This window comes from Rhodamnia argentea, chromosome 4 (assembly GCF_020921035.1).
Source record: "Rhodamnia argentea isolate NSW1041297 chromosome 4, ASM2092103v1, whole genome shotgun sequence".
Taxonomy (NCBI): domain Eukaryota; kingdom Viridiplantae; phylum Streptophyta; class Magnoliopsida; order Myrtales; family Myrtaceae; genus Rhodamnia; species Rhodamnia argentea.
This window is the reverse complement of record NC_063153.1, coordinates 29,133,726-29,159,703: the sequence shown is the minus strand read 5'-3', so window position 1 is coordinate 29,159,703 and position 25,978 is coordinate 29,133,726. Positions and strand designations below refer to the sequence as shown.

At 39.9% G+C, this 25,978-nt stretch overlaps 2 protein-coding genes and 1 long non-coding RNA gene across 4 annotated transcripts; 1 reads left to right on the top strand and 2 right to left on the bottom strand.

The window, feature by feature from the left end:
* The first annotated feature begins 2,740 nt into the window (after nucleotides 1-2,740).
* On the top strand, nucleotides 2,741-25,759 carry LOC115728167 (zinc finger protein CONSTANS-LIKE 4). The gene is made up of 4 exons (XM_030658503.2): nucleotides 2,741-3,556; nucleotides 3,670-3,996; nucleotides 11,858-11,863; nucleotides 25,730-25,759. The coding sequence occupies exons 1-2, from the start codon at nucleotides 2,849-2,851 to the stop codon at nucleotides 3,994-3,996; spliced, it is 1,035 nt and encodes a 344-aa protein (XP_030514363.1). The 5' UTR covers nucleotides 2,741-2,848; the 3' UTR covers nucleotides 11,858-11,863; nucleotides 25,730-25,759.
* On the bottom strand, nucleotides 15,754-24,519 carry LOC115728166 (probable protein phosphatase 2C 59). 2 transcript variants are annotated; one of them, XM_030658499.2, is made up of 9 exons: nucleotides 24,320-24,519; nucleotides 23,889-24,148; nucleotides 22,307-22,434; nucleotides 20,081-20,179; nucleotides 19,724-19,882; nucleotides 17,886-17,972; nucleotides 17,680-17,771; nucleotides 16,545-16,619; nucleotides 15,754-16,247 (listed from the first exon to the last, which is right to left on the bottom strand). In XM_030658499.2, the coding sequence occupies exons 2-9, from the start codon at nucleotides 24,110-24,112 to the stop codon at nucleotides 16,077-16,079; spliced, it is 1,035 nt and encodes a 344-aa protein (XP_030514359.1). In that variant the 5' UTR covers nucleotides 24,113-24,148; nucleotides 24,320-24,519; the 3' UTR covers nucleotides 15,754-16,076. The 2 variants fall into 2 exon arrangements, with proteins under 2 accessions (XP_030514359.1, XP_030514358.1); XM_030658498.2 differs by having other exon boundaries at nucleotides 24,323-24,519.
* On the bottom strand, nucleotides 16,703-17,671 carry LOC125314588. The gene is made up of 2 exons (XR_007198063.1): nucleotides 17,439-17,671; nucleotides 16,703-16,779 (listed from the first exon to the last, which is right to left on the bottom strand). It is a non-coding gene; the product is annotated as an uncharacterized LOC125314588 (long non-coding RNA).
* Nucleotides 25,760-25,978: the final 219 nt, after the last annotated feature.

Here is a 25,978-nt window from a genome sequence, read left to right as displayed (position 1 = left end):
ACAACAATACATCCATGCCCCGTGATTATGGCATCTAAATAGGATAGAAAAGGTTGCGAACATGAACACTCGAGTATGTTCCTCGACAAAACACAAGACACACTTCAAAGGGAGATGCGACGATTTACTCGAGCGCAAAACCCTTCGTTTCCAAATCGAGGGCTTAATCATTTGACCGATTTCTCGAATGTCAAATCTCTAAAACCTTCGAGATGACTCCAAAGTGAGCCACGTGACAATCCCGGTTGCATCATCCGTTATCGACAACACGAGTAGAGAGAGAGGCTGTAGATATCTCGTATCAAAATTCTGGTCTACCATCTCCTCCGTCCGTGTACGGATCCAACCACACATCTTCAGAGCTCCAAAATCTTCGAAAAGAGCCCTTTCCAAGCACGCACGTCATACATGCCCAACCCCAGGTCGTCGCATCAGTATTCCACCGTCTCCACTTTGCATGCGTCAGGCCGGGCCAGCTAACACAAACTTCCCAAACCCCACCATCCCTGTCCTTCCCGTGGGAGTTCCGCCCCCACCAACAGCGGTCCCCGCCCTCAAAACCCTCCCACTGACATCCACGAGGTGACCGTCCTTTTCTATCCTGAAATCTTCTTTTGCTTGGACAAAAGATGGGAAGTCATTGTGGACTTTGCCATGTAAAGATTCCGCTTAAATTGGAGACCGGAGGGAAAGAATTAGAACCGCATTCCCCTCGCGACCAAGTGCCCACTAGGCATCTTATGTGAAGGGAGGGATTACTATCCTCTCCTCACTGAAATTCTCTCTCTATCTGAGAGATGATTGCTTTGTTTCTCTCTCTTACTCATTTGGGACTAGAGAGGGATGCTAAAATCTGGAGAAAGAAAACATGGTGGCGAGGAGACGTTCGCGGGACAAGTTGGGCACGAGAATGAGATTCGATCGGATGGATTGTACTCAGTAGTCCATGGAGCGAAAGACGAGCCTGGCATGAAAGATATGGGCAACATAGAACGAACACAACATTTGTGCGAAGAAATGATCAAAATTGCTGTATTTGTCCTACCCAAACCCGATGAAGAGAGAACAAAAAAAGTCGTACCAAGATGCTCTAGCACGGCTTCCTAAGAGTAACCTAGTGAATTACGGGTCCACCGGGCGAGTAGCTTCATTGGTTGAATTTAAGAGAAATTGGCAAAGTGGTGAAGTGTCCGGCTTGAATGATGTAATTTTGTGTTCGAATCATAATATTTTTTGCTCAACGACCTTAAGGATCATGCTCCCATCATGTGGTAAGAGCCTCATTTAATACACAAACACATAGATGAGACAGCTTACTTACACTTAAAAGGCATAAAACATGCTTGAAATAGTCAACTACCATGTTGTCCAGAAATTGGGGTTGCCAGATCTAGGAAAACTCGAGTTTTTAAATTTATGCCGGAAAAAGACACAACCAGATGCAGCCCAAGCTACAAGTTGCTGGCTATTCCATATGATTTTCTAATCGCGCAAACCAAAAAAGTATCGTAATTAGGAAACCCTAATCTTCTCTCCTCCTCTCTTAACATTATTATGTAATTTGTCAATTGATCTTAGTTTCTTTCAGCTTCAATTGATGTTTGCCAAGTTGACATCCTAACCATATAATGGGATTCAATCACACACAGCTTGCTTCGAGACTGAAAGGACAAGTGACCCTATCCCTCACTGCTTAGTATTCAAGATTTTCCTTGAGAGGTATCGGGAAGGAATTAGAATGGAATACTATCGATTCATATGAGTTAGTTTCCCCGCTCACCCTAAGGAATTATCTCTCTCTCTCTCTCTCTCTCTCTCTCTCTCTCTAGCAGCAGTAGCCGTAGATGAATTAACACAACATCACCGCCCACATCACACACATTGCCCCCTCGAGGCACTTTATACCGCCATTCCCACCACCATGATAGCGGTCAATAGGAAGCCATGGGAGCTTTGGCGACGTTGGCGAGGCCAGTTCCTCCTTAGGGGCTAGTGGGTGTATTGGAGTCAAGGCCATGACGACCGCTACATGTTGGGGCAACAAGTGAGCTTGACGTAGTGAGTTTATGTTGGTCATGGAGTTACATATTACGGGGACGAAACCATCATCGTCCCAAATCCACTCTATTAACTTGCTATTACTTTCCAAACCCTTAATGGTTATTGATATAATATTCCTAGACTTGCTTTATTAAGATAATCGATTTCCAGTCATGCACCTAAAACCCACTACAGTATTTTGCAATAAACAACTATTTATTCAACACTCCTGCGTTGTAAATCTCAAATCAGAAGCTTAAAGAATCTAAAAACATAAGATCGAAAGAATTTAGGATCGTTGATCATGAAAAAGCCAAGATCTAGGGATAATTAGAAGCGATGAATAATTACATTACATTATATTAAAGTCCGTTCTCAGCGTTCCCGAATGAAACGATGTGTTTAAACTCTATGATAAGATGAGGAGGTCCCACGTTCCTCACGTGGGTCCCTCAGGACGACAAATTGACAAATGTTTCCCCGTCCGTCGAACCCCCAGAATTTCCCGCTGTGTAATAAAATCCCCTTTTTGACCAAAAATAAAATAAAATCCGTTCATCTGGCTAAGCCTGTGCCACGTGTCTCCATTCTATTAGTCGAGACCCGGATCTCCTCGTGCCCACTGGATAGAACTCAGTTTGTCCACTCTCTTCAACCCAAATAATTGCGCAACACGCCATTCACGAGGGGAGAGAGAGAGAGAGAGAGAGAGAGAGAGAGAGAGATCAGAGCAGAGCTTCGCATCGCACGCCGAGCTGAGCTGAGTTGAGTTGAGACTCGGTGCGAACGGGAAGCGAGAATCGAGGTAATGGCGTCGAAGCTGTGCGACTCGTGCAAATCGGCGACGGCCGCGCTGTTCTGCCGTGCCGACTCGGCCTTCCTCTGCCCGAGCTGCGACGCCAAGGTGCACGCGGCCAACAAGCTCGCGTCCCGCCACGCTCGCGTCGTCGTCTGCGAGGTCTGTGAGCAGTCGCCGGCGCACGTGACCTGCAAGGCGGACGCCGCCTCCCTCTGCCTCTCCTGCGACCGCGACATCCACTCCGCCAACCCCGTCGCCCAGAAGCACGACCGCGTCCCCGTGGTCCCCTTCTACGACTCCCTCCCCCCAAACCACCACCACCCCGCCGTCGCCCCTCCCTTCGCCAAGCCAGCCGGCGACTTCGCCCTCAAGTCGGAGGACGACGTCAGCAGGGAGGAGGAGGAGGAGGCCGCCTCCTGGCTGCTGCCCAACCCCTCCAAGGCCGCTGAGACCCCCGACGTCAACTCGGTCCACCAGTTCGTGTTCGGCGACGATGACGTGGACCCGTACCTGGACGTCGACTACGGGTCAGTCGACCCCAAGTTCGAGCCCAGCGGGGACCAGAACAGCTCCGGCACGGCGGACGGCGTCGTCCCGGTCCGGAGCGACGGCGTCGTTCACGGACCGTTCGTGGGGGAGGGCGGGTTCGACCTGGAGTTCACTGGTGGGTCCAAGGGGTTCGGGTTCGGCTATGGCGCTCACTGCTTGAGCCAGAGTGTAAGGATCTCTTCTGCGCCCCGTCAAATCATTTCATGTTATTTAGATTATGCTTAGGGCTGAATCAATGCAATTTTACTGTTTCGATTTACTTCGCTTCTTCATCGTGGCAGGTATCGTCGTCCTCTCTCGACGTCGGAGTCGTGCCGGAGGGGAGCACGGTCACCGACATGTCGAACCCCGGCGGCGGGAGAGGGGCCGGGGCGGGGTTCGAGCCCGCGAGCCGGGCGCTGCAGCTGTCGTCCGTGGACAGGGAGGCGAGGGTCCTGAGGTACAGGGAGAAGAGGAAGAACCGCAGGTTCGAGAAGACGATCCGGTACGCGTCGCGGAAGGCGTACGCGGAGACGCGGCCGCGGATCAAGGGGAGGTTCGCAAAGCGCGCCGACATCGAGGCGGAGGCGGAGCGCATGTTCGGGTTCGGGGTCGTGCCCTCCTTCTGAGAATGTCTGTTTTTTTTTTTTTTTTGGGTGGCTGCTGCTACTTCTCTTATCTTCTAGCGATGTCGATCTGTTTTTTGTATATAGAAGGAGACTTTGGTGTTCTCTGACCGTTGATCTTGAAAGGCAAGTTTTCTTATGGTGAATTTTTGTGGAATTTTGATGATGCAAATGGAAACAGGATGAATGTGATTAGGGAATGAAGTATAGTGTGATTAGGAGATTAATAATGTCAAGGCAGATCATGATCTGAATGATCATTGGTTTAAGTGATTTACTCAATCATCAAAAGTGTTCTAACAGTGCAGCCCTATTGCTTTCTTGTCTGAACTTGGTAATGGTTGGTCTAGAATCGTTTATCTTTTTTTTTTTTTTTTTTTTTTTTGAGAAAGGAAACTTTTTAGACAGTATTATGCATGATTTAAGTGCAGAGGGAATAACTGTGTGTTCTTATAGCCTGTTCATAATTTTTTTTTTTCCTATTGTTTTTGTAATCTTTTGGAGTAGATCACATTTGGCGTGCTGAATTGAAATTTTGGCTCCTCCACCAACCAGTTTCTTCATCATCCCTTCGCCAGTGCTGAACGCAAACTTTCAAACTAGGAGCAAGTCAATTTTGGGTTTATTTGCTTGAAAAGTCTAGAACCTATATTGTACGGTGGCTAATTTAGATTTAGATTTTTCTTGATTTGGTCGATTTGGTCTTAAAACACTATGATTATTTTTCAATATAGTCGTTTTCAGCCAATTTTGATCGAAAATCCCAAACGCGACTATTTTGGCAATTGTTTCAAATTCTCTAGATTTGTTTAATTTGGAAGAGGGCATCGCAGTGCAAAAATCGTCCATATCAGCATCGAAAAGCACCATGTAGGATTGTCAATGTCCACGTTAGGGATTTCTAACTAACAATAGGTGAAAGGACTATATTGAAAGGGGAAAAATTATTTAAAAAAATAGTCATACATATCTTACAATTTTGCCAATTAGGTCAAAGTTTTACACGTTTTGTCAATTGAGTATGTCTTATCAATTTTGGCCTAAAAATGCTGAAGTAAACGCTCGCCGTCCTACATGGAACGGCTGATACTGATATGGATAATTTTTAGTGGTATTTTAAATTTTAAAATAATTTTTCTTTTTTCCCCAGCTTAGGTAGGCAAGGGCTGGGACGCTGCGCCCTCATCGGCCCTAATTATAAAGAATTTCAAAAAAATTATTAAATATAATTAAAATCAGTTCATATCGGCGTCAATCATACCACGTAGGACAGTTGACGTCCACGATAGAGATTTCTAGCCAAAATTAGTTGGATGAACTCAATTGGCATAGATGCAAAAGATTTTGAATTGAATTGAAAAAAAGGAGAGATTTATGACTAATTTGGCATAATTGTAATATGTTTATGACTTTTTTGATAATTTGCTCAAAAATCTTTAAAAAGATTATAACTAAATTGATCAGATTAAAAAGTTTAGAACTGAATTGACCGCCATATAATAACTTTATGACTCTTAGGCAATTTTTCCTCAATTTTGAATAAACTTCATCAATTAGAAATCCGATGGATGCATCCAAATTGCATATAATTTAAAGTACTACCACAATCATGTTATAAAAGTACAATCTTTCGTCCAAATACCTATATATAACCCAAAAAAAAAAAAAAATGGTTGATACAACTCAATGGAATCTTTTCCTCATGGATTTACCTCAAACATCCTAAATCGAGCTTTTTCTTATCAGTTAAAACTAAAAGAGCCGGTGGCCATTTCGCATCATTTTCTTTTGACCGAAGAAGAAGAAGAATAAGAAGAAGAAGAAGAAGATGATGATGATGATGATGATGATAATGATGATGCAAAGGGGCCAACGGTTCTTGCAACTCCTTTAATTTAACTAAGGTCTCACATCCATTATAGAATGTCCAACTTGAATCATTACTGCTAACTCTACTCATGCTCTAAAAACCCGAGGTTGGCAAGCCTTACATCGTAGCCCCACGAAAATGCTAATTGCCAAGAAGTCTATCAACAAGAGTACATACCGCAACTAGGTAACACCATGCCACAAGTTGGTAATATCACGCGAGCTGTTTAGAAGTTCATTTATAATGTGAATTGAACTCATAACCTTATAAAAAATGGCGACTTGTTTATCAATAGTTCAATCACCTTGGTGGTACCCTAATTTTAGCTCAGTGTTCTTCGATTGTGTCAAACTCATCTTATGTTGAATATATAAATTAAAAGAATGTGCAGTATCCTTCTCAATATATATATATATATATATATATATATTGGTAAGGTAAGGTGTATATTGACTTTTCAAAAGCGCTACATACAATAAAAACCATATACAAACCTCATACCATTTTCCAAATCATCCTCTTATCTAGTTTTGGAAGTTCTGTATGAACAATTTTCACAACTATAAATCATATATATTGTGAAATGTGCTGTGTAATAGCACCATACAATCTACCACAATCTTCAAATAATAGAGAAAAGACGCAAAATAGAAAAATATACGCGCCCGCATTTATGAGATTGGGCTTGAGAGTCGAGACCTATTTTTTTTTTTTTTTCGAAAGAAAGATTTTCATTTCATATCAAAGAGAGATACATCATTTCAAAATAAAAATGAAAATTCCACAAAGAAAGTGAATCCGAAAAGTGAATCAACTTGATACATCCTACGAAAACTCGCTCATTTCTCAAGGACAAATCTATCATAGCATCCAAGCACAACCGGTGACCAATCACCGAACCTCGAATCACCATAAAAGCACACACCGACAAATCACTCTCAAGTAGTTACGGCTTTGCCAAAAGGCGGTATATACCTAGATTTAGCCTCTTCAAGACTATCACCGTATAGAGACAAGAACAACACAAATAGGTTAAGAAAGTACACAAAAAGTCTTGTAAAGCTCAAATCTATATCTAGATCGGGATAGAAGAGCACATAAGTCTAGTTTTAACTCTAAATCAAGAGAGAATAATTGCAAAAGTATACCCGTTAATCAAAATCACTTTCAAATAATTTGATTGATAGAAAAAAAAAAGGCTTAGAAAACTGGCGGAGCGCTCGACAATTAGGAGCAAATACCCGGATCCAAATCGAGCAAGCAGATACGGAGATAGCAGATTCTTCCAAGACACTCGCACTTTCATCTTCATAGCTCATTCTCGTAGAGTATGTCCATCGGTTAACGAAGAGAGGGATGGAGAGATCTAAAGAAATATGGAGGAGAGGGAGAGTGGGAGGGAGGCAGGACCCTCTCTCCCTCGGGGACGAAGTTGCAGGGGAAAGACGAAAGAGGCTGCCACTGTGGAGAAGAAACCCTAGGGGACATGCAGGCAAAGTAAAAAACTGTCTGCATGCCCCAAGAGATACTTCACCACAAGACGTTTCTGAAGCAAACTTGTCGATCTCTACTGAACTCGGTTCTCCCGTGGTACCATCGGCCAACATCACTAACCAAGTTGCCCGACCACACAGAGCATTCTGCCTTAGAGAGAAGCACCCGGGAGAGCAGGGGTGGATGAAGCGGAATCAAGAGCCTTTTCCCTTCTTCTACCATCGCTATATTCTAGACCGTGCTCATCAACGAAACTGCCATGATCTCTCTACGACGCCTTCTTGGTGGCAGACTCATATCACATGTCGTAAAAGCGAAGGCACAAACCACTCCCTGGTCTCCTATTTGACCTGGGTCGAAACACTAAGCCACCGCCACACCACCTAAACTACATCCTCTGCAATAAAAACCGGTGCCTGCAGTTCCCTAACGAAATCAGGATAACCCATTTTCATAGCTTCGCAATGTAAAAATGGATTGGCCGTATGCATGCTCCTAACATCGCATCGCGTGGAATTATTAGGCCTAGTACTATCAATGACATAAATTAGACGACCGACACTATTAGCATGTGATGAAAGGGGGCAAATGTTCTCCCTTCATACTAGTGCACTTTGATAGTTTATACAATATCGTGTAAACGAGTACTTAATAGATTTTACAAACGGCTTGCTGGAGGATTTTGACACTTCCCAGCACAACTATACCGAGTCATTCATACCATTCCAGTAGTTTTCACTCTCTGCAACTCCACGGCAAAACTGTCCAAATCAATGTATCAACAAGAGGATACATCATTGGTTTTGGGCGAAATTACACAACTCTCCCCCAAAATTTAGGGATAGTACAAGTTTACCCCCTAAACTTCCAACCATAACACATTACTCTCTTGATCTTTCATTTTACTACAGATGTAATCCTTTGTCATATTTTCCGTTATCATGTGCAATGCACATTAAATTTTAGGGTTGAAAGTGCATATCCATCTCATTTTTATTTTTATTTTATGGAAACGGTTCTTTTACCCTTGATTTCAATTAGAAAAAATAGTGAAAATAAATAAACTAAAGTATTCTTATATGAAAAATATATAAAAAATAATACCGAGAACAACTGTTCAAATTTGATGAATATCAATAGAACTAATAAAATGTTTTAGGAAGAGGAAACACAATAACCTAAAAATGGAGAAAGGCCTAAATATAAAAAACGTCAAGCATTACAAAAATTAGATACTCAATATATATTTTTATAGGGTTAATTAATGCAAAAAAAAAAAATCCATTCATCAATGAGAAAATTGGGAAATCACATTGGATTTCGATCAATTGTTTTGTTTTTTAAGTTGAGGTCGTCATTTACGTTTATAATCTTTTGGATATTTTGCTAATCAATTATTTTTTACATCAATTAACCCTTGAATATGCATAACCAGTAACCAACTTTTGTCACCTGACCTTTTTGTATTAAAACCTTTGTCCTTTTTATTTGATTTGTGTTCATTCTTTTTCTTATAGTATCTTATTCAGATGTATTAAAGTGGCTACATTTATCTGACTTTAAAAATTCTTATCGCTTAATTTTAGTAGTGGTACTTAATTTTTTTTCTATTTTTAATACTTTAATTAAGGAATAGTGCCACGAGAAATCTCAAATTGTTGCACTTGTAACATATCTACCCCAAAGTTAATTTTAGTGTTACGAAAAATTCCAAACCGATATTCTCGTGATAACTTTACCTTATGTTAGCTTCTATCCAATGTCCCCATGAATTGTTGACATGGAAACACGCATGGCACACGACTCATTTAACATGGATCCGACGTGAAACTTGAGAAGAAATGTCTTATTAAATGACATTGCTGTGGGGAAGCCAATTCTGAAGGAAATGAACTGATGTTGGGAATTTGGGCAAAGACAAAACTGAATTTGATCATTCTCTATCCCAAATCACCAAAATAGGCGCAAAATTAGGGCTTTTAGTTAACGTGAGGAGTTATGGTCTAGAAGAGAAACTGCTGGAGATGGGAAAAATGAAGAGGAGTTGTAGTTCGCGACCATCAAGAGGGTGGCTCGCGGACATTAGGCGGGGGAGAATCTGCAAGGCTTCGTAGATTCTTCACTCAATAACGATATCTTTTAGACTTGGCCTTTTTTCCTGGCAAAGCTTGCGAAGGGATGCGTTGCAAATAAGCTAAATGCTTGCCCCGGGATGGCCGAAATTTCGTGACTCTTTCTAAGATGTTCTCTTTGTAGGAATCAAAAGCATTGCGGAAATTTGAAGGATTTGATATGAGGGAGAAATCAAGTAAGCAAATGAGAGTAGTATTCAAAATGCCTTTGCAAAGGCTTTATACAAAGAAATCACAAGCTTGACTATAAGCTTTTAGTACAAACTCATAAATCTATCTCTCTCATGTGCTAGGGCTTCTATATCTCACTCTCTCTAAAGAAAAACTAACTATCATTCTCCCCATATTTTTAGGCAAATTCCACCGCCTTATAGTGTGAAAGCATCAGCCGAAATCTTATCCAAAAGGAGTCCAAATCAAAGTTGTATTCTACTTTGACCAAAAATCTTATCCTTATCTATTAATGTGGATAAGCATTATCCATAACAAGTCGAAAATCAAATTAGACTTTTCTTCTTCTAGCTTATGGATAAGGATTATTTATAACGAGTCCAAAGTCAAATTGGACTCTTCTACTTCAAAAATCAATTTTATTATTTTCTAACAACCTCCCTTAAAATTGATTTTGGAAGTACATAACATCAAGTATCATCTTCAATTTCTCGAATGAATTCGCATTCAATGGTTTTGTCGGGATATATGCAATCTGATCTTCGGACCTACGTAAATCAAGTTCAATCTCACCATCTTTGACCAGCTTACGGATATAGTGATACTTGATGTCGATATGTTTGCTCTTGCTATAGAAAACAAGATTCTTGGTTAATGCAATTACCGACTTGTTATTGCACATCGATTTGGTAAGACCTTTCTGCTCATGCATCGGTTCGTTAAGCATCCTACGAAGCCATATCCCTTGATATGCAGCCGAAGCTACTACTATGTATTTTGCTTCAGCTGTCGAGAGTGCAATAACTTGTTGCTTTTTCGAGGACCAAGAAATTACTCCTTATCCTAGAAAGAACGCATATCCGAAAGTACTTTTCCGTGTTTCAAGATCACCTGCCCAATCACCGTTTGTGTATCCCACTAAATTGAAATTGCCAGTGTAAGAATATAAAATTCCATGATCATGAGTTCCACCGATATACTGAAGAATTCTTTTTGCTGCCTGCAAATGTGATTGATATGGTTTCTCCATGAATCGACTAATAATTCCCGCACCATACTTAATATCCGGCCTCATAGAGGTCAAATATCTTAAGTCGGCAACAATACTTTTAAAATAAGTGGGATTTACTAGCTCACCGGTTCCTTCTTTCTTCAGCTCTAACCTTTCTGCTACGAGAGTTCGAATTGCTTTTAGTGATTTCTTATTGAATCGCTTTAAAATATCATTAGCATATTTTTGTTGCGAAACAATTATGCCATCGTTTGTCTGCTTCACTTTAAGGTCGAGAAAAAATGACATCAATCCCAAGTCTGTCATCTCGAACCGACTTGTCATGGCCTCCCCGAATTCCGCAAACATTTTTTCATAGTTTCTTGTAAATATCAAGTCATCTACATAAAGGCATATAATAATGAGATCACCGTTAGTATTTGACTTGATATATAGTGTATGCTCATATGGCACTTTTGAAAACCATGTTTCAATAGGTATGTGCCTATCCTCGTGTACCAAGCTCGGGTGCCCGTCTTAGCCCACATAATACTTTCTTTAGCTTGTAAACTTGATTTCACGCCCTTTCTTCTCATAACCTTGTGGTTGCTCCACATGGACTTCCTCATCAAGGAAACCATTGAGAAATGCTGATTTTACATCCATTTGATAGATCTTCCAATGGTTCTAAGCTGTTAGTGCTAAGATCATCCCAATGGTATCCATTCGAGCTATTGGTGCAAATACTTCAAAATAATCAATACCTGGCTTTTGCTTATAGCCTTTCACGACCAGTCGGGCTTTGTAACATTCCACCTAACTATCGGGATTGTACTTCGTCTTATACACCCACTTGACACTAATGGGCTTCTTACCAAGTGGTAAAGAAGTCAGCACCCATATATCATTCTTTTCAATGGAATGGATTTCTTCATTCATTGCTTGGATCCACTTCTCATCTCCAGCTCCATCATCGTAGGATATGAGGTCACATTCAGCAAATAAACAAAAATTTGCCATTGTTTTATCAATGATCTCGTCACCGTCACTATCATCATCTCTTGTGACCACATAATCCATGAATTTTACTTGCGTCTGCCGCGGTCGTTGCAAACGCCGAAGTGACGGTTCTGAAACCGTTGTTGGTGAAGAAGATGAACCGCCAGGTGAAAATGATAGATCCTCGCTTGGAGATTTTTTGACTCTTCCCCTGTTGGTTCATCTTCAATGGTGATGTTTTTAGGATCACCCTTTTGGTTCCAATCCCAGGTTTCATGCTCAAAAAACTGAACATCCATGCTGATAATTATCTTCTCCGTGACTGAATTATACAGCATATAACCCTTAGTCACTTGTAACCAATGAAGATGCACTTCCGGCTTTTGTTATCCAACTTTTTTCTCCTTTCGTATGGTATATGGGGATATGCAACACACCCAAATACTCGTAGGAACAAAACATCCGGCTTGTTGCCGGTCCAAGCCTCTTCTAGGGTTCTTCCAATAACACTCCTTATTCGACACCCGTTTAGGACAAATACAGCACAAGCAAATGCTTCTGCCCAAAACTTCTTTGGAAAACCTTTAGCCTTGAGCATGCTTCTTGCCATTTCAAAAATTGTTCTATTCTTTCTTTCTGCTATACCATTTTGCTGAGGAGTATAGCTAGCAATTAATTAATGCTTTACTCCATGAATTTTACAATATTTGTCAAATTCATTGGAAGTAAACTCTCCACCTCTATCCGATCTCAACGTCTTTAGATTAAATACACTATGTTTCTCAACATAGACTTTAAATTCTTTGAATTTGCCAAAAGTTTCAGCTTTTTCTCTCAAGAAATATACCCATATTTTTCTGGTAAAATTGTTGACAAAAATTAATGTGTACCTTTTTTGTTCTATTGATTCTACCTCAACTGGGCCACAAATATTTGTATGTACCGGGTCCAGAGGCTGCTTGGCTCTTCTAGCTTTTCCAACTGGAAAGGATTCTCGATGTTGTTTTTTTTTACAAAGACATCTTTCACATGGACTGTCTGGATCGTCAATCAAAGGCATCCCGGTCACCATCTTTTTCTGGACCAATAGTTTTAGTTCACGAAAATTTAGATGGCCGGAGCGAACATGCCATAACCACTTGCTATCTTTCGCCATGGCTTGAAAACTCAACAAAGACTTCGTCCGGAGAGATAGAGGGAACATCCGGTTCTTTGTCATATGCACTGCCGTGATCAACTTTTTGTTTACACCTCTAATGGTGCAAACTCCATTTTCAACGTTAACTTTGTGGCCTTTTTTTAAAAGTTACCCAATACTAAGCAAATTTCAAAAAAGTCCTGGCACAAAGTAAATATCTATAATAGTAACACTAGTACCATCTTTTAATTTGATATTAATGTTACATTTTCCCATCACGAGACCCTTTGATTTATTCCCGAAGTTGAATTGACCACGAATTGACTCGTCTAGGTATGAGAATAGCTCCTTTCGAGCACACATGTGATTGCTACACTCGGTGTCGAGGTACCATATATTGGCATCACCAGTACTTGAGTCATCAATTTTGCATACTAACACGACGCTTTCATCAACATCAACGGCATGTACATGTTCTTGTTGCTCGTGCCCCATGTACGCTTGATATTCGGATTTGTAATGTCTGAATTTGTTACACTTAAAACACTTGACCTTTGATTTGTCAAGTGTTTTATATCTTCTAGTGGAATTGGAATTTCCACCTCTACCTAGTCCACCTCCACGGCCTCACACACCATGATGCCCTCCTAATGAGTGACCTGGCTTTGCAAAGCTTGCTCGGGATACGCACCGACCGACTTCTGATTCATTCTTTGCTCATGCGAGCATAATGAACCCATCCACCATTCCAACATCATGGTTGATATATCCTAACCTTCTTTGACTACCGCAACAACATAGTCAAATCTTTCGGTCAAAGACCTCAAGATTTTTTACGTGACACTTTCATCTTGGAGTTCTTCACCATTAACCCTCAATTGCTTAACGATGGTTTGCACACGATCAAAGTACCATGAGATAGATTCAGAGTCATTCATGCGTAAAGATTCAAAATCACCTCGAAGTATTTGGAGTCGAACTCACTTCACACATTCATCACCCCTATAGGATTTTTGCAAAATATCCAATGCTGCTTTGGTGGTTTCTACGCACAATATTTTTTCAAATATTGTCTCCTCCATAGCTTGAAAGATCGCATATAACCCTTTTTGATCTTTTTTTCGGGACTCGATCAAGTACCAACGAAGCCTTCTCCTCCATTTTCAAAGTGTTGAATTCTTTGGTGTCGGCTACTTCCGTGTAGCCACTATCTACCAGGTTCCACAAAATTCTGCGATTTGAATAGAACCTTCATTTGGATGGACCGGTTGTTGAAACTCCTCCCATTCAACTTTGGAAGTTGCAATTGAACAGGACTGGTTGATGCCATAACTAGCTTTAATACCAATTATATGAACCAAAAAGGTTGTGGAAATTTGGAGGATTTGATATGAGAGAGAAATCGAGTAAGCAAATGAGAGTAGTATTCAAAATGCCTTTGCAAAGGGTTTACATAAAGAAATCACAACCTTGACTATAAGCTTTTAGTACAAACTCACAAATCTATCTCTCTCATATGCTAGGGCTTCTATATCTCACTCTCTCTAAAGAAAAACTAACTATCATGCCCCCATATTTATAGGCAAATTTCACCACCTTATAGTGTGAAAGTGGCAGCCGAAATCTTATCCAAAAGGAGTCCAAATCAAAGTTGTATTCTACTTTGACCAAAAACCTTATCCTTATCTGTTAATATGGATAAGCATTATCCATAACAAGTCCAAAACCGAATTGGACTTTTTTTCTTCTAGCTTATGGATAAGGATTATCTTTAACGAGTACAAAGTCAAATTGGACTCTTCTACTTCAAAAATCAATTTTATTATTTTCTAACACTCTTTTGAGCTAGAGTTCTCCAATATAATGTAAAATGAATGTAAACTCAAATGATATAATTATATTATAAGCTCGATTATCTTAACTCTTTCAGTTAGTAGAGATGCCATAGCTAATGAGAGTAGAACAAGACAAATCAAGCATGCTTACTAAGTTAAGAAGTGAACTTAAGTGAGGAATCCATCTCGTATCCCCGGCACATTTTGAAGGAGAAAAGTTCACTACAAGGGGCCTAAATTTTGCACGACAGTATCAAAATTTTGCGAACGATTACTTCACGATTTTGGTAAAAAAGCAGTCAATTTTGGTGCCCCAAACAATCGACTTGACATCATATCATAACAAATGGTCCGGCGTGGCTTGCAAAGTAAGCGAAAGAAGGGTTGAACCACGTCCTTTAGCCCGTATCTTTGTTCCAAATTAACGAATTAGGGCAAAACCAAATATGTTTTTTCGAACATTAATCATAACCTCCAAATTGAGGAATTGAGGCAAAACTCATAAGCAACTCGCGCACCGCACAAGCCAACTTGCTGGCATTTCTCTGTGACAGTGAACTCCACATATCTCCATCAGGTAGGGGTTCTCTTCCGTCTCCTTCCTCTAGTATTTTGCAATTTAAATACGTTTTTCTTTTTCTTTTTTGCAATTTAAATACGATTGAGCTTTCGAAGAATGACCTCCTCCAATGTCTGATTCTCACGGATCAACCACAAACACCTGCAATCTCAACATCTCTATTCCCAAACCCCACAAAGCCCTTAACGCAGCCTCAACACAAAACCGCGTTCCCAGCCAGTACACAGAATAGAAGGTTCTCTGACCTCGTCGGCTGCGTCATGGCTTTGCTGATGAAAGCAGCACACACACCAACGTAGAGAGAGAGAGAGAGAGAGAGAGAGGAGATGAGTGTTGTTTGTTCCTTTCTTCGTTCCGAGGTCTTTTAGTAAAGAGGATCGAGATGAAGCAGGAAAAGGAGAAGAAAGGCAAATTAGTGAAATCAATTTAGACCATTTGTCAGGTCATCATGTCAGTCACCACAAGTTACCGCTGCAGCTGATTGACCAACAAAACTTGATAACTCCAAAAATTGGTATAGACACAATGCGATTTGGACAACTAAAATACATGGAAAAATAACAAATAACATATTGAGAGACTGAACTCAGGAACACATTTACAAGTTACAGACATAACAGCTCCAACTCATGAATATTTCTATCTAGATTAAAGACTCGAGTACACGTACTAAATGCACACATGGCTCTATTCTAGAAGCTGCTGATATGCACATTAGCAGTCTGGTAAGGCCTCATTTTAGGTCTGTCTTTACTTTAGTATTATGCTACCGAAGAAATCCTATGTCAAGTTAATTGACCATTGCATTTATTCAGCATCAGATTTTACCAAAGACGTAGAAATTTTGCAGAGCAGACGACGGCATGGATGTGATTACATAGAGCTGCTTTGAGAAGAACCCCCCTGATTACCACCCTGGTTGGCCAAGAAACGGACGACAACACAAGTAATGTTATCTGCACTCCCTCTCTGGTACGCTTCCTGCATGAGCCTTTTTGCTGCTGCCTCAGCATCTTGGATTGGCTTAATCATTGCAACAGCCTCCTGCACAAAGTCAAGTACAGAAGTAAAAAGTACAGTCGCAAACCTCATTAGCTCATCACAAAGAAACATCCAAAACTATAATGTGCTCGCCATGGATCTACGTACACTTATAAAAGAAATATGAGAGCGACCAATGACAACTGATACCGACTAATTCTTGGGTCAATCCATCACAGCATGAAGCAAATGTATTCTAGCTATTTGATACTGTGCTAAGATAATTCAAGAGACTAACATGTAGAAAAACTCTATCCGCCATCACAAAGAAAGCAGCCTAAAATTAAATGAAATGCCAACCTCATTTGTCACAACATCCCACAACCCATCGCTAGCAAGAATGAGAAACTCGAGCGAGCTGTCAATCTTCTCCTCCTGCAATTTTTAAAAGGATTGTAAGAGGCTAAAGTTCAGGACAAGTGCTGCCACTATAAAAGCAAATCAAGTTCCAATTATTCAATAGTGCGAATCAAAGTATAAACATATCACAATAAGACACCAAATGCAATATTTTGTTCAAGATCTTCATTAAAACCTATGTTACACGGACACGGGACACGATACGCGACACGACACGACACGACACGCCGACACGTGAATTCTCAAAATATAGAGAATTCCGACACGCTGGGACACGTTTCACATTAAATATATATTTTTATGTAGACATGATAAATTGTTATTTTCTTGAAGTCACAAATAAATAAATAATAAAAAAAAGCCCTTGAATGAATTTACATAATAATTCTCTTAAACTTTTTTTAGTTTCATGACCAGGAATTCTTCCTGTGAGGGAAGGATGACCTACTACTAAGAGAATTAAATAATAATGCTCTATGAAGGAATTACGTCTGCCTGTGCACTTCCTTGTCCCACATCGGCCATGCAACAGAGAAAGAAAGAGACAGCTTGTTATAAAAAGGAGGCTCAGTCACGTGAATGACACATTTGGATTTGATGGGCCATCAAAAAGGCCTAACGTGTACCCTGCGTGAAAGCTTGGGTCGATGGCCAAAGGCCCATGAGGACTGGGGCAGATTATGAGTTTGAAGTACAAGATTTGCGAGAATTAATTTTGGATTGCTATTGAATCGTGTCCCTGCGTGTCGGACACGAGTCGGTGTCGGACACGAGTCGGTGTCCGACACGTGAAAATTATCTCTGAGAGCGTGTCCGTGTAACGTAGATTAAAACACTGCCAGTGTAAACGGAAATTTGTCACAAGCCGTCTTAAAATGAAAAATTTATCACTAATTGATTGTAATGCTCTCACCAAAACTAAAAGTCATCAATATTTTAATGTAATCATGAAGTAATTCTGTGACACTTCCAGAGTCCTCGGTAAAAGTTCTTAGTTTAAATTCTGATACGTGCTCCACAAGTACACAAGTGATGTAAGAACAAATGCACATGCACATAGAAGAGCTATATATACCTGAATTTCAGGATCAGCCACCACATACTGCTTTAAAAGCCTATCCCCAAAAGCACGTGACACGGCAAGAACTCCTCCAACTCTCCAAGTACCTATTTGTAGAAAGTTCAGCAATCATCCAAGCACAGAGCAACCAAAAAGATTAAAATGTGTACTCATCAGTATTTGAAATTAATATTGAGGAATGATATAAATGAAAAATCTACCAGCCCACATAACGAATCCTCCAGCATCTTCAATGCGTTGACGCTCATCCGTCTGATCCGGCTTATGGTCTCGAGAAACAGCAATAGCTGGCAAAAGAAGATATGTAGTTGTTGGTGAAAAAAATCATGCGCTAAACCTACTCGCTGCTCCAACTTTCATAGATAAATCAACTAATCAAAAGAAGAATGATATGCAGGTTGCAACTAATTGATCGGCTTCATCTACATACACTACCCATAGGTCTGATCCCATCAATTCTCTAAAGTCATCATATCAGGATTAATTTGATCAAACAATAACCACCAAGCCAAAAAAAAGTGAAACAAATTGAAATTTGAACAATGGGTAGTTTTTATAGAAAATGACCTACAAAAGTAGATTCACCTAATATCCTTAAAAAAAAATTCCAAGGGATAGTCTACACTGATCTCAACATCAGATTAGTCAAAGTATATTTACAAAGAACTTGATCTCGACCTAACAAAATAATTTATAGGAGACAACTGAAATCAAATGATCTGCGCATTATTTAATGTCATGTTACTTTCCCAGAAGTCAGCCCCCTCCAACTGCTTCCTAAGAAAAGAAGTCTCTTTCAGGAAGTTTTTGACAGACAAGCCCATTGTTGGACGAGAAATTCAGATCGCAAATCCTATGATTAGACAATCAAAATTGCCAAAGTACCTAAAAGTCAGCAGGGAATCCAACACTCTGGTAAAAGAAAGCAGGGATCCCAATAATTGAATCAATGCATGTCAAAGAAATGCGCTCTAGATTACTTTTATAACCTTTACTCCTCTTTATAAAAAAGCAGTCAGTACAAAACTGAGACTATTAGCATGTGTAGGCTACCAGGAAAGGTTATTCCATGTCTCCACATAAAAAAATCTAAAACTGAGATTATTAGCATGTGTAGGCCACCAGGAAAGATTATTCATTGTCTCTGCATAGAGAAATCTATATATCTGTAGGGAATAACGATCTTATGAGCTTATCCCTGTACACACTTAGCGGAGTATCCAAAGCAAATTGTATTGTACAAATTCCACAATATAAGGAACAATAATTTTCACAACACAGTCCAAACACTGATATATAAAATGGAGGAATTGGCAAACTGAATCAAAGAGTAAGCAAAAAGTTTGATTATTCTCAAAGATTAACACTGCTGCCCATCACTTGTAATAGCCAAGTATTCCACCCTACTGAGATAATGTTTAAGAATTTCACGTGTCACAATCATCGCCCCAAACTAAGGAATAAAACGACTCATTCATTATAGACAGGGTATTATTAAGACCATACCCAACTTGTCCTTTAGCTACACTTGGCACCCTCTAGTTTCAAGACCCATACTTTATATTCTCTAGTTTCAAGACCATACAAGTTGCATCTCTTGTACTATCTGTGTAAATTTTCAAACCTTTTCCTATAGGTGTTAAGACTCCATGGTGTCAAATGTGGGCTTTTAAAACCTCTCAAGTACTTTAAAATTTGAGTGTTCAACACACTAGTCAGGAAAAACTCGAGGACATTTTTATAACTTTCCCTTACAAATTATTTATGGACCATATTTTAAACAGCCAGCAATAGCATGGCAAGTCTTAAATTTCCAAAAGACTGCATGCAAGGATCCAGGCAAAGCTGGGATCTGAGAAATACATATATGGCCTCTTGGCTATAGCAAAGAAAGGGTAATTATAACAGACACAGAACACCACCAAAGACTTAACACATCGGAGCATATTTTGCCTTGAAGTTGACACATGGGAAACATTTAAACAAAGTTTCAATTTCCAGTGGAACAAAAATGAACATGTGTACTTATTATATTTACCGTTACCACCCCTGCATATCACGGCTCTAGAATCTCCAACATTGGCAACAAGCAACCGATCACCAACAAGGATGGCAGTGGAAGCAGTTGACCCAGCATCTCTATTCTGATTATTTTCCGATTTCAAGAACTCAGAGTCTGTATGGCTGTATGCATCAGCTGCAATAGGTTGATAGAGAAGTATGAGGAAATGAATTCCAATAATCAATGTGAGTACATAATGTGGAATTATAATATTAAAACTTGATCCTGAAAAAGTGCAACAACCACCATGGCCACTTCTTATTTACAGTTTGTTTTTACCTAATGATAAATAGAAATGTCAAGAGCCCATTTGTTGATAGTGAAGCAACAAACCTATAGCAGATTTGGTATCAGAGATGAATTTTGGATGGCTGATTAAATTACTGAAGAGGTTTTGCTTAACATATTCAGCAGCTCGTGCACCCCCATGACCTGAAATAGCCATTGAAGAAAAAAAAGGGTCAACCCTAATTCAGTTTCTCATGGAAGAAACATACATACATACATCCGTACATACATACACAAACATACCCGCACACACATACCCCACTAAGTGGGCTGGCTCTATAAATCCTATTTCATCATTGCCCAGCATAACCCAATCCAAAAGTTGCTAAATTTGAAAGCACAAACATATAAGAACTCAAAATTTCATGGAAGCACACCAAGGTGGATGCTACCCCATTTCTCATAATGCTCTTAAAATACTGAAGCACATGTACTAGCTGAGATATCTAGAGTCCAGTGTGGCTATAGCCATCCCGAACCATGCATCCATGAGAAAATCATATGTTTCACGTTTTTCTTCCTGAACAAGCCAAAAGTTGGAGGGATAAATCATGTAGATGACTATTTCTCCTCTGCAAGCTCTAGTTCCACGCCTACAGCTCTGCCCTCAACAGTCATCCAGGCAGCGATGAAAAGGGGGTGGGGAAGCATTACAAGATAAGCTACAATATGGCTATGGATTGCAAACTGTTTGTTCCTCTATTTACAAAGAAAGCCCAAGCTAACCATCATTATCCTTCTCTTTTCAAGATGGTCAAAAACCATGAACACCAGAGAGAAACTCTCGTCTACCCAATGCTTCTCCCCTGGGTAATTCCATCTTCACACACGACTAGCCTCATCCTGCAAGCAGCCATGATAGCTTTTCAAAGAAAGGACTTCCCTTACTACTAGCCGACATCAATATCTCCTTCAGTACGTAATTCACACTCTGCCTGCATAGCGTATCAAAAAAGTTTGTGAGGGATTCCACCTCCGAGTCATTACGATTGATATACATGTAAAACCATTCTTCCATTCATAAAGGTACCAAAAGAGCGGATATTGCTGTTTTCCCTCCAGCTGCATTACATCTGGTAAAGAGTCATCAAAATGGTGTTCACATGCTATTTATCACACAGATATTCTGATTTGAGGCCATTTTGCACCTTGATTTCCACATGGTTCCACATTTCCTGCCAGCCTTGTTGAATTATTTAACACACCTATTCCATAAGCACCATCAAATTCTTTAGAGATCCATCCCACCTGTATTGGATCAAGCTTCGCCTCTCCTCCACAAATGATCAGCATCCTTGTTATAACACCAAGCCACTGGCTTAAAAGTACTTAATTGAAAAGGAAAAGTGACTTCATTCCTAGCCCTTCCCATACATGGAAGTTTCACAACTTCCCTATTCACCATCCAGAATATTCTCCTCATTACTGTCATCCCACCTCTTCCACCTCCTTAGCAAGCTACATCCATAATTTGACATCCTGTAAAAGTCAGAGCACCTGCTATTTGTCTTCCAAATTAAAATAATGGAAGCCAATTGTGCCTCCATATTTGGGGATGTCATTGTGGAAACCCACTGAATTATCACATCAACCAGAGTTAAGGTGACATCTCATCCCAAGCCAAATCAGATACTTCGGTTCAGCAGAAATCACACAATATCATGCACAAAGGGCTTCAACTCCAGGTATTGCCACATAATTGAAGCAGATGGCAACCTAAATTGCTTTAGGTTTTCTCAAGTATCATGCCGCATCCAACTGTCAGCCCATGAAACCCTCCGGGGACATCATGCAAATCAAAACTCTAATAGGAAACAGGCATATGGTGAAAAGTTCACATGGAATTTACAAAGGAAAATGATCACAGACAATAGGAAAAAAACTAGCAACAAACAAATTAAAATGCTGATAATCCAGTTTGAAAAAGAGAAGACCGCAGCTATACTGGATCACTGAAATTAATGACCCTAATCAACCCTTGTCCCGTCTGCAAAAGAGTGCCTCCCTAAATGGTTGACAAATATCAAGTCTAGAGCTCTCATAGTATGAATTTATAAGGATGCCTTATCTTTAGAATTTCAAAAACAAGAACCACAAACAAACATCCACACATACCTTACCAAAAAAAAAAAAACAAACATCCACACAATCTCACACCCCAACACACATACGCACACGCAAATGCGCGCGCACGCATGCCCACACCCACCCACACACACACACACAGGCACACGCAGAGAGAGAGAGAGAGAGAGAGAGAGAGAGAGCTACCATCGAAAACTCCAAAAAGACCAACTATCTCCCCATCTACACCATCTATTCTGGTCTCATAGAAATCTTCCATTGAAGCCCTCTTCCCGGGAGAGCTTGCATATCCATAGCTGAATTGCCCATTCTGACTGTTCCAGGGACAGAAACCTTACGTCAGAAGAAACTGGCTAACAAACATAATTGATACTTTCCTTGAAAATGTATTGAGGGGGCATTTTAAATCAGTAACCATATAATGGACAGTTCATGCTCATTCAGAGTGTATTTAGCTGTCTGATGGAACTAAATGGATCAAAATAAATGTCTCTTGTTCACTTGAAAGACCTTCAATTACGCAGCAGATGCAATTTGTAGAAGTCAGCAACATAACATCATGTTGTCAAAACAATAATCACTAAATCGCATATGACAACCTATTGTCAAACTTGTTGTCAGGCCTAACTGTCCAATTCTGACAAAACAAATCTCCAATCACATGATAAATCTAGAAATTAAAAGCGGTAGCTCACTTGTAAGAAATTAGGGTCAACTCTTTAAGTTTGATCATGAGAAGAATCTGAGACCCTGCAGTGTGCGGTAGGGAAGCTTTTGATAGGCCCAGGAAGGTCGTGGACCAGATAGAAGCTTGATGATTGTATAGATATTCAGGAACTTCTCAGGGTTAAAGGAGGATATGCTTCTATAAAGTGCACTAGGGACTATTTATCCCACTAATCTCATCAATTTCCTATTGCTGACCATTGCACAGTTAGCATATCAATGTGGGAGACAGGGCAAGGAGGCCTAAATGAAGGGACTTCGAGAAGTGTATGCCAATTTCGTAATTTTTTGGTCGGTGGAAACTCTCGCAATCTTCCTCGTATAGTAAGTCAAAACCCAACAACAAGACAATAGACGCCAATGCATCCTAAAGATTAAGGAGAGCTATATGCGTTCCATAAACGAACAAAACAAACAGACACGTTTGAAAGAGGTAAAGAGTCTTTCAACACTAGCTTACATCTTCCAAAATCAACCATTTGAGAGGAAATGACATGCCCATTCACTCTCTGCAAGTTGGCAAATTAATGGTAGGATATTGTTAATGAAACGAGAAGACCAAAACAATCGAACTATCTACCATGAAGATCTTAAGATCCAAGTCAACCGCAAGTACTTAAAAGGTTTCAGTTATCAAAGATCGCTGACATTTTCAATAAAAGTTTCACAAGGTGTTTTGCCGAGATCATGACCCTCCAATACACGTTGTCAAGTTCATATTGCATAGTGAAGAGATTGACACAAAAGACAGAGATACGGGAGTCTCAAGTTTGATACAACAGAGGGAAACTACAGAATGTACCCTATTCAGGACAAGTAGGGATTCCTACGTAAAAAGACCAGGACAAGTAGGCATAAATATCATTCACCATAACGGCATAAAATATATCTAGATTCAGGCACGCGCCTAACTCAATGAGTAAGAGAAAACAATGATCGAGATGCGTAATATCAAACCCAAAAACTGGACGCTAAAATACACAGATTAAGCACTCGAGATCTAGCTGATGACGATCATTCGTTTGCAGGATAAGGAATGAACCTGAGTCCCCCGCCACTAACCGGGGCATCGTCGGCATGAATCTGGCCCGAAGATGATAAAATCGAGTTGAGGTAACCCATCCCGTCGCTCGAATCCCCCAATTCCAGCTCTATGCTCTCTTTAATCAATAGGCAGAAGGTCAACAAAAGCAGCAGAAACCTATACTCGGCCAAGAAACTCCTTATTTGCAGATTGCAATCAAGCCCTATGGCCCTAACATTCATGAGATCGCCTCAATCTCCGGATTTTCCAGCTTCGACCTGCGAACCAACATCATTTCTCGCTCAAAAAAAAAAAAAAAAAAAAAAAGCCGCTCGACGCAGAACCCTCAAGCCATATCCAACACACGGATCGCATCAATCGACTCATATTCAGCAGAACCAAACACGAAGGGGAAAAGGAGAGAGAAAGTTCTAGAGAGAGAGAGAGAGTACCAGAAGAAGCGCGAGAGAAAGCGAAATCCAACAGGAGATCTTCGCGAAGGGGCGTTAAAGGTGAAAACGACGCTGGATCTGCGATTCAGGAGCGAAGGACGAGAACTCCATCGTCTCTAGAGAGACTAAGAACGAGAGAAAGCAGCCGAAGAAGAAGAAATCAATGGCGAGTTCATTTCCGAGGGGCTTGGGTTGGGTTGGGTTGGTTTGTTGAGACATGACGCAACCGGAGAGAGAGAGAAAAACAAATTCCCATCTACTTAGAAAAAAAAAAGTACAAAAAAAAAATCTGAGTTCTGGAATAATAAATTTTTTGTCATTTTGTAACTTTTTTTTTTTTTGGTCCAAGTCATTTTGTAAATTTACTTATTTAATTATAGCTTCATTTATTTCATACAAAAAAAATAGTTTAAAGAATATTTTCATATACTGCTTACAAAAATAAATAAATAATATGTAATCTATAATAATATTTAAATATGTACCATCTTCAATTAATTATTACAAATGATTATTTTTAGAAATTTTTCTTTTTCCAGAATCACTCATTTTTCGAAGCAAACGAGGATCGAAAGCTTGCGTTCTCTTTATATAAATACGTGGTCTCTCTTCATCTGTCAGTTTAGGTTCTCGGGTATGACTTTCTGACCTCGAAACGTGTTATATTTCAAATTCTTTTTAATTTCGAAATTTAAAAGTCTGAATTTACAAAAATAAATAAATAAATAAATAGCTTGTAATATTTTAGGGGTTGGAAAGTGGGTCGTGGGGTGGTTTGGTTGGTTTGTAGTAAAAGCCGAAAACGGGAAACGGGACCCGGTCAATTTGCCGAAACGGCCGATCGTGCTTATCCGGTGGTTGGGGTGTACACGTGGCGCTCCTGCGGGGCGGACGGTGGGCCCCCACGGCATTTAATTATTTGCTGAATTTTTCAAATCCGAGTAGTTAGACGGCCTTGTCGATTAATGGACGGCGGAGATTTGCGGGAGGGGAGATTCGTTTGTTTTGGAATTTTTTTTTTTTTTAATCGACTGGGGGCGACGGTCGATCACGTTAATTGCTCCGATAATTGATTGCTTTCCTTACTGATAATTAACTTTCATGTATGGGGTTAGTATGTTGAAAGTAATTAAGGTTTTATTGTGATTAATTTAGACCGTTGGAGTCAATTTGAATCGTGCAAGAATAACAAATTGTAAATACGGCGAAATGGTCAAAGCTAATTTGAGGTGTCTGGGCTCCCGGGATTAGATTTAACCCTTTTTTTCGACATGGGGCGACCGACAATATATAAAAATTTATAACGATGAAATAGTAACGAAGAAAAAAAATATATAATACCACAAAGGTGAAAAACATTTCATGTATGTCAATATCGTCATGGATTCGTGATAAATTGGAATCGAGAACAAATTGTTGAGGAGATTCTTGTTGGAGTTTGAGCATGATGCATAAGAAGTAATATTATGATAGTTAATTCATAACTCATTCTTTTAAATTTTTAAATGAAAATGGGTCCAAACATGAATATGTTAACTATCACAATTTGGACTTCTTATTGATGATCTCTTCAAATGAAATTATCAACCTTTCATGGTACGTGCCTGCCTGACGTAACTAAGCTATGCACCACGAATATTGTCTACTTGTGAGGTC

Bases quoted from the DNA above. Each gene is read 5' to 3' on its own strand.
- LOC115728167 (XM_030658503.2), top strand. From the start codon at position 2,849: ATGGCGTCGAAGCTGTGCGACTCGTGCAAATCGGCGACGGCCGCGCTG. The intron at 3,557-3,669 runs GTAAGGATCTCT...TCATCGTGGCAG, and splicing joins CTCACTGCTTGAGCCAGAGT to GTATCGTCGTCCTCTCTCGA.
- LOC115728166 (XM_030658499.2), bottom strand. From the start codon at position 24,112: ATGAATGTTAGGGCCATAGGGCTTGATTGCAATCTGCAAATAAGGAGT. The intron at 19,883-20,080 runs GTTTGTTGCTTC...AACCTATTGCAG, and splicing joins TGATACCAAATCTGCTATAG to CTGATGCATACAGCCATACA. The intron at 17,772-17,885 runs GTAGATTTTTCA...TTCTACAAATAG, and splicing joins AGGATTCGTTATGTGGGCTG to GTACTTGGAGAGTTGGAGGA.